The sequence below is a fragment of the Nothobranchius furzeri genome, chromosome 17, assembly GCF_043380555.1.
Source record: "Nothobranchius furzeri strain GRZ-AD chromosome 17, NfurGRZ-RIMD1, whole genome shotgun sequence".
NCBI lineage: Eukaryota > Metazoa > Chordata > Actinopteri > Cyprinodontiformes > Nothobranchiidae > Nothobranchius > Nothobranchius furzeri.
Genome location: NC_091757.1, coordinates 45,553,379 through 45,569,081, shown reverse-complemented (window position 1 = coordinate 45,569,081; position 15,703 = coordinate 45,553,379). Strand labels below are relative to the sequence as shown.

Genomic DNA, 15,703 nt, shown 5'->3' with positions numbered 1-15,703 from the left:
CTCTTTGGTCTGTGAGGTTTTTCTGTTCACCTTTTCAAACTTTCAACTCAGAAATGCTCCACGAGTTTGTTTGCATCCATTTTATTTGGTTTTTGAAAATCAGAATAAAAAAAATACTCTACAGTCAAATACATGTACAAGTGCTTTTCAAAACAAAAGCATCAAAATCAGGTTATAAACATGGCACAACAAACAGCCTTCATAACCTTTGATAATGTTTCATCCTTTTTAAAAGACACCGAGGACACTTTCTCCTATTCCACCCAAAAACTGTAAACATCTCGGTAGACTTTAAAGGTTAAAGTTGAAACGGTTCAAGTTTAAAGAGGACTTCTACGTTGTTGGCACTTTAAAGCTGATTACCAACAGAAAAGAAGCTCATCAGAAGTTCAGTCTCCCCGACAGCACATGCCCAGGTACTGATAAAGGTTTGTTGTGAATCTAATGGAGAAAAAAAAGAAAAGTTTAATTTAACACCAAGGAGCATCTTCTTTCCAGACAGTTTGAGCTGCATCTTTACCTTTTCTTGGTACCCTTTCACGGCCATCTTCTGCATCTCAAGCCTCAGCTGCTCCTCTTGTATCCGAAGAGCCTCCCTGTCCTCCTCTTGTTCACGCTCTCTCCTGCGCTGCTCCTCCATCTCCTCCTGGTGTTTCTGCTCCACCTGCATTAACCATTCAAATGTTAGGACATGTTTGCAAGCGAAAACTAAAAATCATACAAGCAGCACAAACCTGAGCATCTAATTCTTGCATCCTTGTTGTCTTGCGGCCCTCGTGTTGCTCTTTCTCCAGGCGTCTGAGCTCCCTCTCCTTCTCCAACTCCTGGATCAGCTCCTCGCGTCTTTTTAGTGAGCTTTCTTGAGCCTCACGGTTCCTCTGCATTTTCTCCTCCAGTTGCCGCTGCCTCTCCACGAGCACCTTACAAGAAAAAACAGAAATCTTTTAATCCAAAGAATCGTTTTTGAGAAACCTTCACTGAAACCCGGTTTTACCTCGTGCATGAGTCGCTCTCTGGCTTTCTTCTCCTTCTCCCATTGAGCTTCTCGTTTCTCCCACACACGCTGAGCGTCCTCCCTGTAAGTTCACGTGAAATATTTGTTTGCATTTAAACGAAGAAGAACCTCTTCTCTTTTCTTTGCAGAGTCTTGACGCTGACCTGTGGACAGTTTCAAACTCAGCCTCCCTCTCGCGCTCCAGCTTCAGCTGCTCTTCAAGCACAGATTTCATCCAGGCAGCGTCGGCGACCGCCCTTTCCCTCCTCGCTGCCTTCAGCCTTTGGTCCTCCTCCTCTCCCTCTAGCAGGGCTGCCATGATCTTACGGTCAACCTCCTGACGTTCACAAAAGATTTTTAAAAAGATTTTACATAAAACATTAGATATATCTGGATTGAGGGTGAGGCTGATCCGTACCAGCTCCTCCTGCACTTGCTGGGCTTTCCTCCTCAGCTGAGCTTTATATTGACGAATCAAAAAACTCCTGGATGGTAAAGTTAATTATGTATGAAGTTTGATCAGCTTGTGATGAATAATCTACAGAAAGAGCTGCTTATACCCCATTTCAGCTTTTTTGCGCCTGTCTTCTATCTTCTTCCGCTCCTCTTCTATTTTATCTAGCTCCACCTGCTGCATCATCAGAACCTGTTGCTCCTTTTTTAGACGGGAGGTCTGAGGGCATCAACACACCGTTAGGAAGAAAAGCTTTATTTAGACAAGCAGAGATGTTATTTTTGAAGCTGCAAAAACCTCTTCCTCCCTCATCTTCAGTTCTTCCATCTGTTGGCGAAGAGCCTCTGCTCTCCTACGCTCCTCTTCTTTCTGTCTCTCCTCCGCTTGCTTCATCCTCTCCTGCGCCTCTTTTCGAGTCCTCTCGTGCTCGTTCTCAAAGCGCCTCTTCTCCTCTCGTTCTGTCACTTCTTTCTGCATGTTTGATGAGACGGGTTGCTCACATCAAGTGTCAAACTTTCTTAACTATGCACGGCGTTGAGTTGGATTAACCTGAGATTTCAGATGTGATCCTGTGCTCACAGAATGCATAAGCACTTTGATTAAAAATAGATGTGCTACATAAATAATTGGTGATGTAAAAGGATAATGGCAGCTTTAATGGCTGGCTGGACGGATTAAACACTGACATAAACATCATTTGACATGTTTAATTGAACACTCGGGGTGATCATCCTACCTGTTTCTTCTCAGATACCTGCTCCTGCCACCGGCTGACAACATGATCTTTATGTAACGCCGACTCAGCCTGCAGACAGAGTTAAAGACTGAGTTGTGACAGAGGTGCTGATGAACCTGACCCCTAGAGGAAAGGAAACCAGAGCGTTTTACTCTCTAAAGCAAAGGCTAGACTCAGGTTAACTGAAAGTAATGGAACGTGTGCCTCACTAGAGCTATAAGTTTTCAGATCAAATGGACATCTGAACAAAAAGTCTCTGTTTTCCTGGATTATCAGGTCCTTCACACACACACTAGACGTTTACCTGATACCCAGAGTCATTAATCACATTGGTGCAGCCCAGATTTGGGGCTTTAATCACTTTTGCATGAATAGTTCAAACCCACTTACCTGTCGTAATTCTGCATTGTTTCTCTTCCAGTGCTCTCTCAGAAGCTCCTGTGCAATCTAGAAGACACAAAAACAGAGAAGTTACGAGAACAGAATCATACGTGGCAAAACACTGACCATCAATAACAAAAATATTTATGGGAACTACTTTTTTTCTCGTTTCCTCTCTTGCTGAATGAAGCTCTTCAGCTTTCTGCACCATTTGATTCATTCGTGTGGTTTTGTCAGGGACAAGCTGTCGAAGCTCTGCCTCCAGCTGGTCTCGTTCCTCCTGAAGCATGGTTCTGAGCTTCCCTCTGTGTCTCCACAGGAAGGCTTTTCTTTGCTCCTCCTCTTCCAAATGATGGTAGGCTGACATGCTAATAAAGAGTGGAGAAAAAAAATACTTCAATTGTCTTTTGTTGCCATCTTTGTCTGCTGATCCAAACCGTGAATATACAAGAAAAGACATTTCATTTTAGAATTTGGTCTGAAATTATTGACAACAGAGATGTCTCTTTTTTTCTAGAGGGGAAACAAAAGCAGATTTCCAAATATTAGGAAATTCATTACTAGATAGGGCAATATTAAAAACATGACTCAGTGGTTCTGCTATGAAGTCTGCTTCCAAAAAGGATCAAGTCTGTCAGGATTTGTTTGGATCTAAACTTTTCAGTATGCTATGGACCTCCGAGACAACAAATGGGATCAAACTGAATGACTGAGTGGTAGAAGGTGAGCTAACGAGGAAGGTGAAATGGTAAGCTGCTGTTTTCTAGGCTTTTGTAGGTGAGGATTTAGATTCAGAGAAAACCGGACTAAACAAAGTGCTCAGCTGATTTATTGGTTATTAAGTGAGAATCCTTTTTTATTTGATTTCCTTCTAAAATCACTCATGATGACTTGAGTTTTTAGACAGATAAAAATCAGATTAGACTTTATTTACAGTGGAGTTGAAACGATTCTGCAGTCGTCTGAATGACAGCCAGTCCCTTCCCGGTTTAGATTTCCAAGCTTTTGCCTAGGCAGCATCGCTTTCACTCATCAGAGTAAACTATGGGCTATCTCGACCTTCAACACGGATTTAACGGAATGGAGCATTATTATTTACAATCTCATTGAAGGCATCACAGAAGAATCCCCATGCCCTATCTCTTCTACATCACGATGAGGTAGATTTGGCCCCAGTCGTCTCTGCTGCAACAACACCCTCCCAAAGTAAGAAAAAGACGCGCGTGCCTTTGCTGGAAGCACCTCTGGCAGCTCCAGGCCGCCTGCTGCTGACAGCGGACTTCCTGCTCCTTTAGGTACCGAGAATGAAGCTCCCACTGGTGGCGCTGTTGAGCCTCCCTCTCACGACGCTGGACCTTCTGTTCTTCCAGCACCCGGCACCGATTCCTACTGGACAGATGGACCGAGCGTGTGGGAAAAGCCATCAGTCTGAATCACAAGCAACAAAATAAAAAAAAGCAACTCAACAGTTAAACACAGTTACACCTGGCATCACTTGAGATTAGTCTATGGAAAGCCTATATAATAATATAATAGTCTATATCAAGCACAAGACGCTGTTTCTAACGTTTGTGTTAACGTAGATGCTAACTCAGCTGACGAAAACAATGGCGGTTCCTAGATTCGTTTGTCTCCATAAACCACATTTAGCCTCTCAGCAGAGAAACCGTTCAAATAAATCAGCACGTATCATTTGGACACAAAAGCCTACCTTTAAGAATTTAAACCGTCTTCGCTTTTAATTCAAATTCAAACAACCGCTCTCAGGTATTTCCTTAGTTACCAAAGACGGTTTACTCCCCTCCAACGCTACGGAATCAAGCGAAGGCCAAAAGTGTTCATTTCAAGAAACGCGAAAAGATTTTTCTCATTTCGTTTCTTGTCACAACCTCAACTTACGCGCGCTGATAAAACAAACAAACAAATAAATAAATCGGATATAATTAGGTGATTTTTGTGAGTTTCAACACAAAAAATGGTGGGAAAATCTTCCCAGTTTAAATTGTTGTTAGAAATAAATTCAGTCACTTATATTCAGTCAGGTGGAAATTATCAATTATTATTATTATTATTATTATTATTATTATTATTATTATTATTATTATTATTATTATTATTATTATCAATTTCGTTAATATATAATTATTCTGACAGAGACAGACAGACAGACAGTTAGATGATGATGATGATAGATAGATAGATAGATAGATAGATAGATAGATAGATAGATAGATAGATAGATAGATAGATAGATAGATAGATAGATAGATAGATAGATAGATAGATAGATGATAGATAGATAGATAGATAGATAGATAGATAGATAGATAGATAGATAGATAGATAGATAGATAGATAGATAGATAGATAGATAGATAGATAGATAGATAGATAGATAGATAGATAGATAGATAGATAGATAGATAGATAGATAGATAGATAGATAGAGGAATAAATGTCCCATGTAGACTAATTGATCACATGAGCCTGCCGGCAGCTGGATGTCCTTCCATGACCTGGGTTGAAAGTAGGTAACTTGAGTGTGTGAGTTAGTGCGTGTGTGTTGATTCACCTAGTCTTGGTGACACACTGAATCTGCAGCACAGGCTTTGGCAGCCTTTTGCTTTTAGCGTGTGCAGACTACAGAGATGGCTCTGCTGATGGAGCACCAGTTCAGGCAGCTGCCGGCTGACAAACAGGTGGAAACAAGACCCTTTCTGGAGGCTGTGTCTTACCTTCCACCATTCTTAGGTAAGTAAAGCTTATCTTCTCAGTTTTGGACAGTGACCAATAACAAATGTGTGCTTGTGAAATTATGTGAACAAACCTTTTAGATGTCACACACTGCAGGATGCAGCATTTTCCTATATTTGTGGAGCTTGTTATGACAGATTTATCAAGTCAAAATTATTGTTGTAATAAGTAAATAATAAGCTGAATTTATGTCACCGACAAGTCACATCAAGCCCGTAGCTGCATGTTATGATACTTTTACGTGGACATTATAGTTCTAATTTTTCCACTGGTGCAAGTATTGACAAACATTGATTATTCAGCACAAACTGTCAAAGAAGCAAAATCTGTCCCAATCGTTCTTTAAAGGTCACTAAAACAATGTGTCTCAATTCAAATGATTATCTTCATTTGGATCATATTTCTCTCCATCAAGCTGTTCACAATCCGTTAGCATGCATAATTTAATCCACTGGCCTGGATTTAAAGTTGTGAAAATTGATTAGTATGGTGTTGAGTTTCCCTCGTCCATTCAAAGGAGGCTCGCTGCACCAGAGCATCTTTGTGCAACTTCATTCTGTATTAATACGCCAAAGTCCGTCCATTGAATTTGCCATGTGAAACCCTTGAGATGAAACAAGCCTGACACCAGTATTCAACTCTTTCCTCCTTGTGGCCTTTGTTTTTCCTGACCTAGAAATGTCCGGGCCAATTTTCCTACAAGCTATTAAGGTCCTGAACACCTAGTACAAATTGACAACATTGTTTGATTAATTAGGCTTCGTCTTGGCTCTTTGGACAGTACACGACTGACCCACTCACTCCCTATTATTTATTTATTATTGTCTGATAGGTCTTACAGAGAGTTAAGATGTTCCAGTACTGCCCAATTAACACTAAACATATTCAATAGAAACATTTTGATTTGTGACAAAATGAGGCCTGTGAGGACAGTACACTGGAAAATGTGAAGAGAGGCCCACAAGCTTCTGAAACTAGATCTGTATCCTTTATTGTTGTGGTAAAGCGTCACATCTGCACAATAAAGAGGACTCAGTCATGAGTAGTTTCCACTAACAGCTCAGGGCCTGGAAAGATTCATGAGGGTCAACACGAGCTGTGTGGGGTCGGGACTCATGTCACTGATGTCATCAAACCCACTCTCTAAATTAAAGACATGAGATGATAACGACTTGTAAAACTATGACAACAGCTCTAACTAACATAGATTTATTTCATACCCAGTATAGAAATGTAAAAACAAGAACCAAAAATGTTCCATTAGCTGTTGAGTTACGATTTACACATTTATTAGGGGTAGGAAGTTAACATGTTGATTATGATTACAATTTAGCATTATGCCTTACATATATCAATAAATATCATCAAGCTGCACCTCTGAAAAGATGTGGAGCCTGGGCTACGAGACCGTGTAAACCTTTTTTATGTGTTCCAAACCCAAATAAAACTACAATTAAATGAATTACGTAACTGTCAGTCAGTGAATTTGTTTCATATTTACACTTGTATACATTTTTATTGATTTTTATGTTGTTTTGTTTGAATTTATGCTATGAGTCGGAACTCTGAAGTGAAGCAGATCACAAATTGTTCTTCATGAAGAAAAGAAAGAAAGACAAAAATCAACGTTTCTACTGTTATGTTTTTCTAGTCGGTAAAGCAGGCAGGCAATTACTTTATCCACATTATTACAGCAAGAGGGATGAGCATACACACAGCATTCATCTTACAACCTTCAGCAGAACTTCCCCAGAACTCCACTCTACACCTCCACATATATTAGCAGTGCTCTGCTGCCACCTAGTGTTCAGTTAAGGATACAACATTTACAATACTCAATGTCCATTTACACTTCATTAATAACACACATCCTGATATTTACACATTTCAACAAATCCCACAAAGGTTACCTTTACAATGAGACCAAAGTAATCAAATAGACCTGGTGGTTACAGAGATACTAAAGTGTGGGTATGTCATCTGTGCCTCACTAAAATATATTTTGTTACAAAAAAAAGAAGCTTTGGGGCAAATAGTATTGAACGATTAAAATGGTCAAAATGCGATTAATCAAGATTAATTAATTACAAAGCCTCTGAAGTATTAGATCATTTTTTTAATTGAGCCCCACCCCAAATATTTATACAATGTTAATAAATTATGGTGTTTTTTGTTAGCAATTGTAATGTGGTATTCCCCTGAAAATATATTGTTTTGGTTTGTTTTCATGTGTTAAAGAGACAGGTCATATTTTTTGAGAGGGTCTCTGCAAGTGAAAAGGTAGAGCACATTTAATGTCTTACCTGTTGTAGATGGCTCTTTGAACAGCTTTACTTTGGAGAAATTGAGTTTAATTCCAAGTAAAAAAGTTAAGTTGGGTTTCTGGTGTCTACATTTTAGAAGTTCATGCAAAAACCTTTCACCCCATTTTAAACCTTGAAACTGCTGTCAGTTTCAAGTTGTACAATTAACCAGATTTTTGCTTATGCTGTGAATAACTAAGTATAATATTAGTACAAAATCATGATGACATTTTGACATAAAGCTTTTTAATGGCCGTAATTTAAAGAGATGGACTTCAGTGTAACTAGCTGTTAGCCCATCAGTCTGGTCAAAACTAATCTATGTGTATCGGAACTGAGCTCATTCTGAAGCTGGCAAATTAATTGTTTCAATAAAAAGACATTTAAAAAAATCAAACTAGAGTTGTTTGATATAAGCTTTTTACTGATATGCTGTAAAATGCTATATTCTAACTCTACATTTCAGATGCCAGTATAAACCAATACCTTTATATTTAATTCAATTCAATTCAAGTTTATTTATATAGCGTCAAATCATGACTAGAGTTGTCTCAAGGCACTTCACAAAGTAAACATTCAAATACAGGTCAGTTCATTAAGCAAATCAGTAAAAAGTTTCCTATATAAGAAACCCAGCAGGTTGCATCGAGTCACTGCTTTGTGTCAGAGTCTTTACAGCAATCCTCATACTAAGCAAGCATGTAGCAACAATGGGGTCCCCTCTCATTTAAAAAAAAAAGAAAAAGAAAAACAAAGATATTTTATGTAACTAACATTACATATCTCTTATCACACGTACCTAACATTTAAACACTAATCCTTGCAAAATAAGGCAACTATTTAACATATTTCAAAAACTGTACCTTTGGATCTGTCATATTTTGACATTTTGAGTGAGAGAAGTAGCTGAAGAGTTTGATTTATAATATGTGCATGTAAAATGCGTCATAAAAGACAGATTCTGACAATTTTAGACTTTACATTTTAATGCCAATATTGGCTGATAATAATGGTTGGTTGAAATTGGACATTCCTAACTAACCTCTCATTTTAAGTTGAATTTATCATTTAGCTTCGGTTTTAAATGTTGAATCAGGTTTGAGAGGAAAATAACTGTTAATGTGTTTCATCAACATTCCTAATTTGCTTTCCCCCCCCCCCCCCCCCCTCTCTCTCTCTCTCTACCAATCCTCAGACTGTCTTGGCGCTACCATTTTTGCACCAATCAAAGCTGACATAACTGGTAACATCACAGTAAGTGTCACTTAAATTTTGTCCACTGTAAGATAATTCTGCTGGATCTGGATGGAAATTAATTTATTTATTTATTTAACACTGGTCCCAGCATTTTTTCTAAGTGTGTGCTGACAGAATTCTTACAGATTTGGTGCCGTGACCCGGATCCAAATGTGGTCAATCTGTAAGAATACTGACAGCCCCACATTTAGGAAAGCTACAACTTTCACGCTGAATTCTTACCACCCAGTTCTGTATTCCAATGTAGGCGGATTATTTAAAAATACTGTCACAGCAAAAACTGTATTTTAGGATATTTAAGGCCCTATATTAGGCCCTGATACAAAAGGTTCTAATTCAGTCAAGTAAAGAATACAAGAGTGCTGTGGTTGCTGCAGATGTTCCCGGCAGACAACCCCTTTCACGTCCTCTGGGCTTTCTTTTGCAGTCATTCAGCCCCTGGAGGCAGTTCCAACTGGATTCACCCAGATTTCACCCTAAACTGTTGCCTCAGTGTGAAACAACTCCAAATATGGTCGTGTGAGGAAGCTGTAAAGGATGTGCCCACAATATTTATTAAAATCACAGCTAAATGTGTGCATTCCTAGTGGACTGTGAGCATGATGCAACAAGATAATAATGCTGTTTAATGTGTTTAATGCATTTCCATCCATATCAATCAGAATTAGACTATACTACAATGTTGATTGTTTTTAGTCATTAGATTAATAATATGTATTTATTTAACCAACAGAAAATTAAGGCAGTTTATGACACCAACCCTGCAAGATTCAAAACACTTCAGATGATTTTAGAGGCAGAAAAAGAAATGCATGGAGGGGAATGGCCCAAAGTTGGAGCAACACTGGCACTCATGTGGCTGAAAAGGTTTGAGTCATCACTGTTTCGCACTCATGAACATTTGTGTTGCTATCGTTCAGCTTGAGAATTAGCGTGTGCTCGTTTTCCAACAGGGGTCTTAAATTCATCCAAGTCTTTCTCCAGAGCCTGGTGAACGGTGAAAAGGACGACAGCAACCCAAATCTCATCCGAGTCAACATCACCAAAGCCTATGATATAGCCCTCAAAAGGTATCACGGCTGGTTTGTTCAGCAGCTATTTAAGGTGAGTTTGATTTTAAACACAGACATGTAGATTAGATGAGTACAGCTGTATCTACAAACAACATTTTCTCTTCTAGGCGGCTATATTTGCGGCTCCCTATAAGTCAGACTTCCTGAAGTCCCTCTCCAAGGGCCGAGACATCAAGGAGGAGGAATGCTTGGAAAAGATCAGAAAATTCCTTATCAACTTCTCTGCCACGGTCGATGCTGTTTATGATATATTTAGTAGGCTGAATGCTGATCTTGACTACAAGCTGTGACTGCTGGAGGTCTTTCTGTTCCTGAGTCTCATTCAGATGTGCTTCAAAGCAACAGCTGACATTGTGTTTTACGTCTTCATGTTTTCAGTCTTGTCTTTTTATGAGAGAAACTTGTTTACGTTTGGAAGTGCTGTCTTAGGCTAAATCAATTAAAATCACTCAATAAGTTAAAAAGCTAATTAAATATCAGTCACCGGTATTTTAGGGATGGTGCATTCAAGTGCATATGTTACTTTTGCTCACTACTTTTACATTAAAACATGGTAACAAAGCAGGACAAGTGAGAGAAACAGATAAATTATAACAGAAGGTTTGGTTCACCTATCCATATAAAACCAGTTCTGGGTGTTTTTTTTTTGTTTACACTTGAACTTCAGTTTTGATCAAGCTGTTGTCAAGAGGTGGTGTCTTTTGTTACTTGTCTTTGTTGTTGCATTAAGTCCCAGCTTGTGTCTTCTTGTATTGTATTGCTGTGTGTGTGTGTGTGTGTGTGTGTGTGTGTGTGTGTGTGTGTGTGTGACAATCACCAGCTTCTACAATGTGTAATTAAAACTAATACTGGTTAAAAAGATCAGGTTTATCAATAAATGTGTATTATGTGTAAGTTTAATTGCTGGATGGAGTTGCAGTGAGTTTAAAGTGCAAGTGCAACAAGAGTTTTAGGCAGGAGTGGAAAAAACACTGTAAACAATAAACTCTTTCAGGAACATACATTTATTTTTTTTAATCAATTTACAAAATGCAAAGTGAGTGACTCCAAACAAGAAGCCAAAGTCATGAAGATCTTCAGCATAAAGAAGACCTAGAAGTCCTGGAGGTGATGGTCTGGCCTCCACAAGACCCTGATCTCAACATCACTGAATGCTTCTGAGACAGAAGGATGTGAGGAAGCCTACATCCACAGACAATCTGTGGTTAGTTCTCCAAGATGTTTGGAACAACACCTAGTTCCTTCAAAAACTGTGCTCAAGTGTTCTGATGTTCATAATAGATATTGGTCTGTGTGTGTTGGTTTTCTATATGTGTTTATGTTTAGGGTAACCAACACACATAGACTAATATCTATTGTGGACATCAGAGCACCCCACCATACACAAAATGTCAGTAATCAGAACATTATATCACTGAGCAAACGTAGTAACAGAAGAAAGAGGTCGTAAACAAGAGGACAAACACATACAACACGCTTTAAATACCTGTGGATACCCGACATGGGCAATAAACAAAGGAAAACAACAACAGAAAGAAACAACAACCAAAGCAAAGAACTAGCAACCCAAAAAGAGAACAAAAACCAGTGATAACCCTACCATACATCAAAGGCATAACAGAAAAAATAAGAGCAACAATGAAAAAACACAACATAAACACACCAACAAAACCATACACAACAGTTAGAAACAGCCTAGTACACCCAAAAGACAAGATACCAGCTGGACATGAATGTGGAGTCATTTACAAAATCCCATGCAAACTCTGCAATAACACATACATTGGAGAAACCGGACGCCAACTCAACACACGAACAATAGAACATAGAAAGGAGTGCGAGAAAGAGGCAAGTCGAAAACACACAAGAGCAGCAAATGAAGAAGCAGAAAGCACAAAAAAGAAGTCAGCCGTAACAGATCACTGCACAAGAGAAAACCATATAATGGACTGGGACAACACAAGGATCATAAACACCGAACAACAGAAATACAAAAGATGGATAAAAGAAGCTATCGAGATAAGGAGACGTGGATGTGGGACCATGATCAGGGACAATGGAGTTTAGTCGTTGGATCGTGCATTGGACTGCATCGTCGGAGAGGGGAGTAACGCCACCATCAGCGTCAGCCTGACGAAGTTTGCAGCCGCAAACGAAACGTTGCTGGTAAATAAAACCTTTCTGTGTTTTAAAAAGAACTAAAAGATGGAATTAGAATTTCAACACAGCAAGAACACACCAAAGAGGTTACCTGGCTTACTGGAAAATTAACGAGCTTTCGAGGAATATTGGCTTAATCCCGGAGCTCAGGGATGGAATGCATCATGCTGTGAACGCACAAACTCATATAATTGTCGAGATGAGTCGTAAGCTTGGAACATTGGCTGAGATTCAGGCTCTGGCACAGAAGGTGGATTCCATCAAGGAGCGAGTTGACGGATCAGCACGGATTGGGATAGATTAATTACACCATTATTGGATCTAGAGGGGTTGAAGACCAACAGAACACTAAGGCAAAGAGGAAATTATCTCTGTCTGTCCCCAAACAATACTTATCTGAATCTGGTGCCCTTGGAGCCTGTTAGGCTGAAGTGTAAACTCCCCTCAGAAGAAATATGAAATGCTGCCGTCGCCATGGAAACTCTTTCTCCCTATCCCAGCATGGGCGGGCCTGCGACCGGTGAAGGCCGTGGAACCGTATCTAGGAGACAATGTGCCCTATACTTTGAGGAGCTCCTCAATCCCACCTACGCGCATTCCAAGGATGAGCCAGAGCAAGGAGACTTGGGGATGGACTGTCCAATCTCTGGGGCAGAAGTTGCTGAGGTAGTCAAACAACTACACAGTGGCGGAGCCCCGGGGACGGATGAGATTCGTCCTGGGTATCTCAAGGCTATGAATGTTGTAGGGCTGTCATGTTGACACGTCTCTGCAACATTGCGTGGTCATCGGGGGCAGTTCCTGTGGAGTGGCAGACCGGGGTGGTGGTCCCCATCTTTAAGAAGGGTGACCGGAGGGTGTGTTCCAAATAGAGGGGATCACACTCCTCAGCCTCCCTGGAAAGGTCTACTCCAAGGTACTGAAGAGGAGGGTCCGATCGATAGTTGAATCTCAGAGGAGGAGCAATGTGGTTTTCGTCCTGGCCGTGGAACTGTGGACCAGCTCTATACCCTTGCAAGGGTGATGGAGGGGGCATGGGAGTTTGCCCAACCAATTCACATGTGTTTTGTGGATTTGGAGAAGGCTTATGACCGTGTCCCCAGGGGCACCCTGTGGGGGACGCTCCAGGAGTATGGGGTGAGTGGCTTTCTGTTAAGGGCCATTCAGTCCCTTTACCAGAGGAGCGTGAGTTTGGTCCGCATAGCCGGTAGTAAGACGGACCAGTTCCAGGTGAGAGTTGGACTCTGCCAGGGCTGCCCTTTGTCACAGGTTCTGTTCATTACCTTTATGGACAGAATTTCTAGGCGCAGCCGTGTTGTGGAGTGTGTCGAGTTTGGTGGCAGGAGAATTTTGTCTCTGCTTTTTGCGGATGATGTGGTCCTCCTAGCTTCATCCAGCTCTGACCTTCAGCTCTTGCTGGGTAGGTTTGCGGCCGAGTGTGAAGCGGCTGGGATGAGGATCAGCACCTCTAAATCTGAGACCATGGTTCTCAACCGGGAAAGGGTGGCTTGCCAACTCCGGGTCGGGAGAGAGGTCCTACCTCAAGTGGAGGAGTTTAAGTATCTCAGGGTCTTGTTCACGAGTGAGGGTAGGAGGGATCGGGAGATCGACAGGCGGATTGGTTTGGCATCTGCAGTGATGCAGATGCTGAGCCAACTTGTCGTGGTGAAGAGGGAGCTGAGCCAGAAAGCCAGGCTCTCTCTTTACTGGTCGATCTACGTCCCAATCCTCACCTATGGTCATGAGCTTTGGGTAATGACCGAAAGAACGAGATCACGAATACAAGCGGCCAAAATGAGTTTCCTCCGTAGGGTGGCCGGGCTCAGCCTTAGAGATAGGGTGAGGAGCTCGGACATTCGGGAGGGACTCGGAGTAGAACCGCTGCTCCTCTGGATAAAAAAGGGGTCAGTTGAGGTGGTTTGGGCATCTGGTCAGGATGCCTCCTGGACGCCTCCCTGGGGAGGTGTTTCAGGCATGTCCTGCCGGCAGGAGGCCCCCGGGTCGACCCAGGACTCGTTGGAGAGTTTACATCTCCAATCTGGTCCGGGAACGCCTTGGGTTCCTGCCGGAGGAGCTGGTGGATATGGCTGGGGAGAGGAAGGGCTGGAGCTCCCTAGTTGGGATGCTGCACCCGCGACCCGGACCGGGATAAGCAGAGGAAGACGACGACAACGACCAACTGAATTGAATGTGGGGTTCTCTTGGGGAACTCGCAGAGTATGTGCAGGGTTCTTCCAAGCTGTACTGGGTTATTATGGGGTTATGTGTACTGTACGTACAGATCATACATATTCTTCTGTAAATACCCTGTAAGTGTTAGAACTGCAGAAATGTTTGCTCAGAGCTCAAATCTGTGTTTAAAATTGTGCTGAGTAAAATTTCCCAAGTAAGATATTTGCTTAACATCATTTATATTTCTCCATGATAGTTACAGATAAATGAACAAAGCCAACTGCCTGACCTGTTCACTGTAAGGGTCATTCATTAATAATAAATCAGTTAATGTTGTGCATTTAAATCTTCAATGTCATAAAAACTTTTCTGGGTTTGTGCATCTATTAAAAGCTTGAAAAAGCTTCTGTTACATTTTGTGTTGTGTGTGGCTCCTAGTATTGCCTTGGGGTGGATTCCTGCCACACCCTCCTGACAGACCACTCCCACCTGTGGTCTTCAAAAGGTAAGCACTGGCTCTGTATTTGTGAAACTTTACTCCATCGGTATGTTCATTCAGCAGTGCAGCAAGGTAAACATGGCCTGTTAAGCCATCCTATATGAGAAAGCAAAGTTATTTTGCTTTGACAAATGATGTCTTCTAGGCAGAGGCAAACGAGGTCATGAATCAAATGGCTTGTAAGAACTAAAAATAAAACATCTCTTGAGAGTTTTAATTGAAATATTAACACCTCAATTATTGTGTTAATAAATCACAATTTATTTGTTATTTAAAAGTCAATGACACGCTGATGTAAGTAACATGGCTGTTTAATTTCCTCTGTATTCAGTGTCAACATGGAGTAAAGAGAAACAACCTGCTGTCAGCCAATGGTCTAGAGACAAACAGTACCTGTACAAACTTGTTTTTGGTATTTCTAGGAATGCTCTCAGGTTTCTTAGCATGACACTATGGGTTTAACTGAACCTAAAATTATGGCAAGCTGATTTATCATTTATTTGCCAGTCAGCTCATGTAAGCAAAACTTTACGATGCATTCTATACTTGTGTAAAAATGAACTTCTATTATCCTAAAAGCTATTAATCCAATTAAAATGCATCAGCTGGAAATGCAGTTCTAATTCAAATAACATCACTCTTCTATTTGTGTGTATGGTGCGTCCAGAAATAAGAAAGTATTTTATTATTTTAAATTAACATTTTGAAGATCGAAAATACAAAAACAAAAAATTAAAATGAAATATCTTGTTTTTTTTACATTTTTGTTTTAAATGTATTTTTTAAATGCATTTAGATTTTATTTTCCATTTTTGTTTTGTTTTCATCCTATTTTTGCTTTGATTATTCGCAAGACTCTATGTGTTTTTAAATTTAATTTATACCTTTTTTTCTACTGTGACACGTTTAAACTCAGGAAT

General features: G+C 40.5%; 2 protein-coding genes across 5 annotated transcripts; one reads left to right on the top strand and one right to left on the bottom strand.

The window, feature by feature from the left end:
• Window positions 1-65: 65 nt before the first annotated feature.
• On the bottom strand, window positions 66-4,399 carry tchp (trichoplein, keratin filament binding). Of its 4 annotated transcripts, none has more exons than XM_015972638.3 (13): window positions 4,277-4,399; window positions 3,793-3,993; window positions 2,723-2,933; window positions 2,575-2,631; window positions 2,185-2,253; window positions 1,746-1,919; window positions 1,555-1,667; window positions 1,413-1,479; window positions 1,159-1,331; window positions 995-1,076; window positions 735-920; window positions 521-664; window positions 66-441 (listed from the first exon to the last, which is right to left on the bottom strand). In XM_015972638.3, exons 2-13 carry the CDS (start codon window positions 3,987-3,989, stop codon window positions 382-384), a joined length of 1,533 nt encoding a protein of 510 aa, XP_015828124.3. In that variant the 5' UTR covers window positions 3,990-3,993; window positions 4,277-4,399; the 3' UTR covers window positions 66-381. The 4 variants fall into 4 exon arrangements, with proteins under 4 accessions (XP_015828124.3, XP_015828128.3, XP_015828126.3 ...); XM_015972642.3 differs by having other exon boundaries at window positions 3,793-3,954; XM_015972640.3 differs by having other exon boundaries at window positions 3,793-3,951.
• Window positions 4,400-5,131: 732 nt separating this feature from the next.
• On the top strand, window positions 5,132-10,999 carry gltpa (glycolipid transfer protein a). The gene is made up of 5 exons (XM_015972482.3): window positions 5,132-5,316; window positions 8,818-8,876; window positions 9,613-9,746; window positions 9,833-9,983; window positions 10,060-10,999. The coding sequence occupies exons 1-5, from the start codon at window positions 5,214-5,216 to the stop codon at window positions 10,240-10,242; spliced, it is 630 nt and encodes a 209-aa protein (XP_015827968.1). The 5' UTR covers window positions 5,132-5,213; the 3' UTR covers window positions 10,243-10,999.
• The last annotated feature ends 4,704 nt before the right edge of the window (window positions 11,000-15,703 follow it).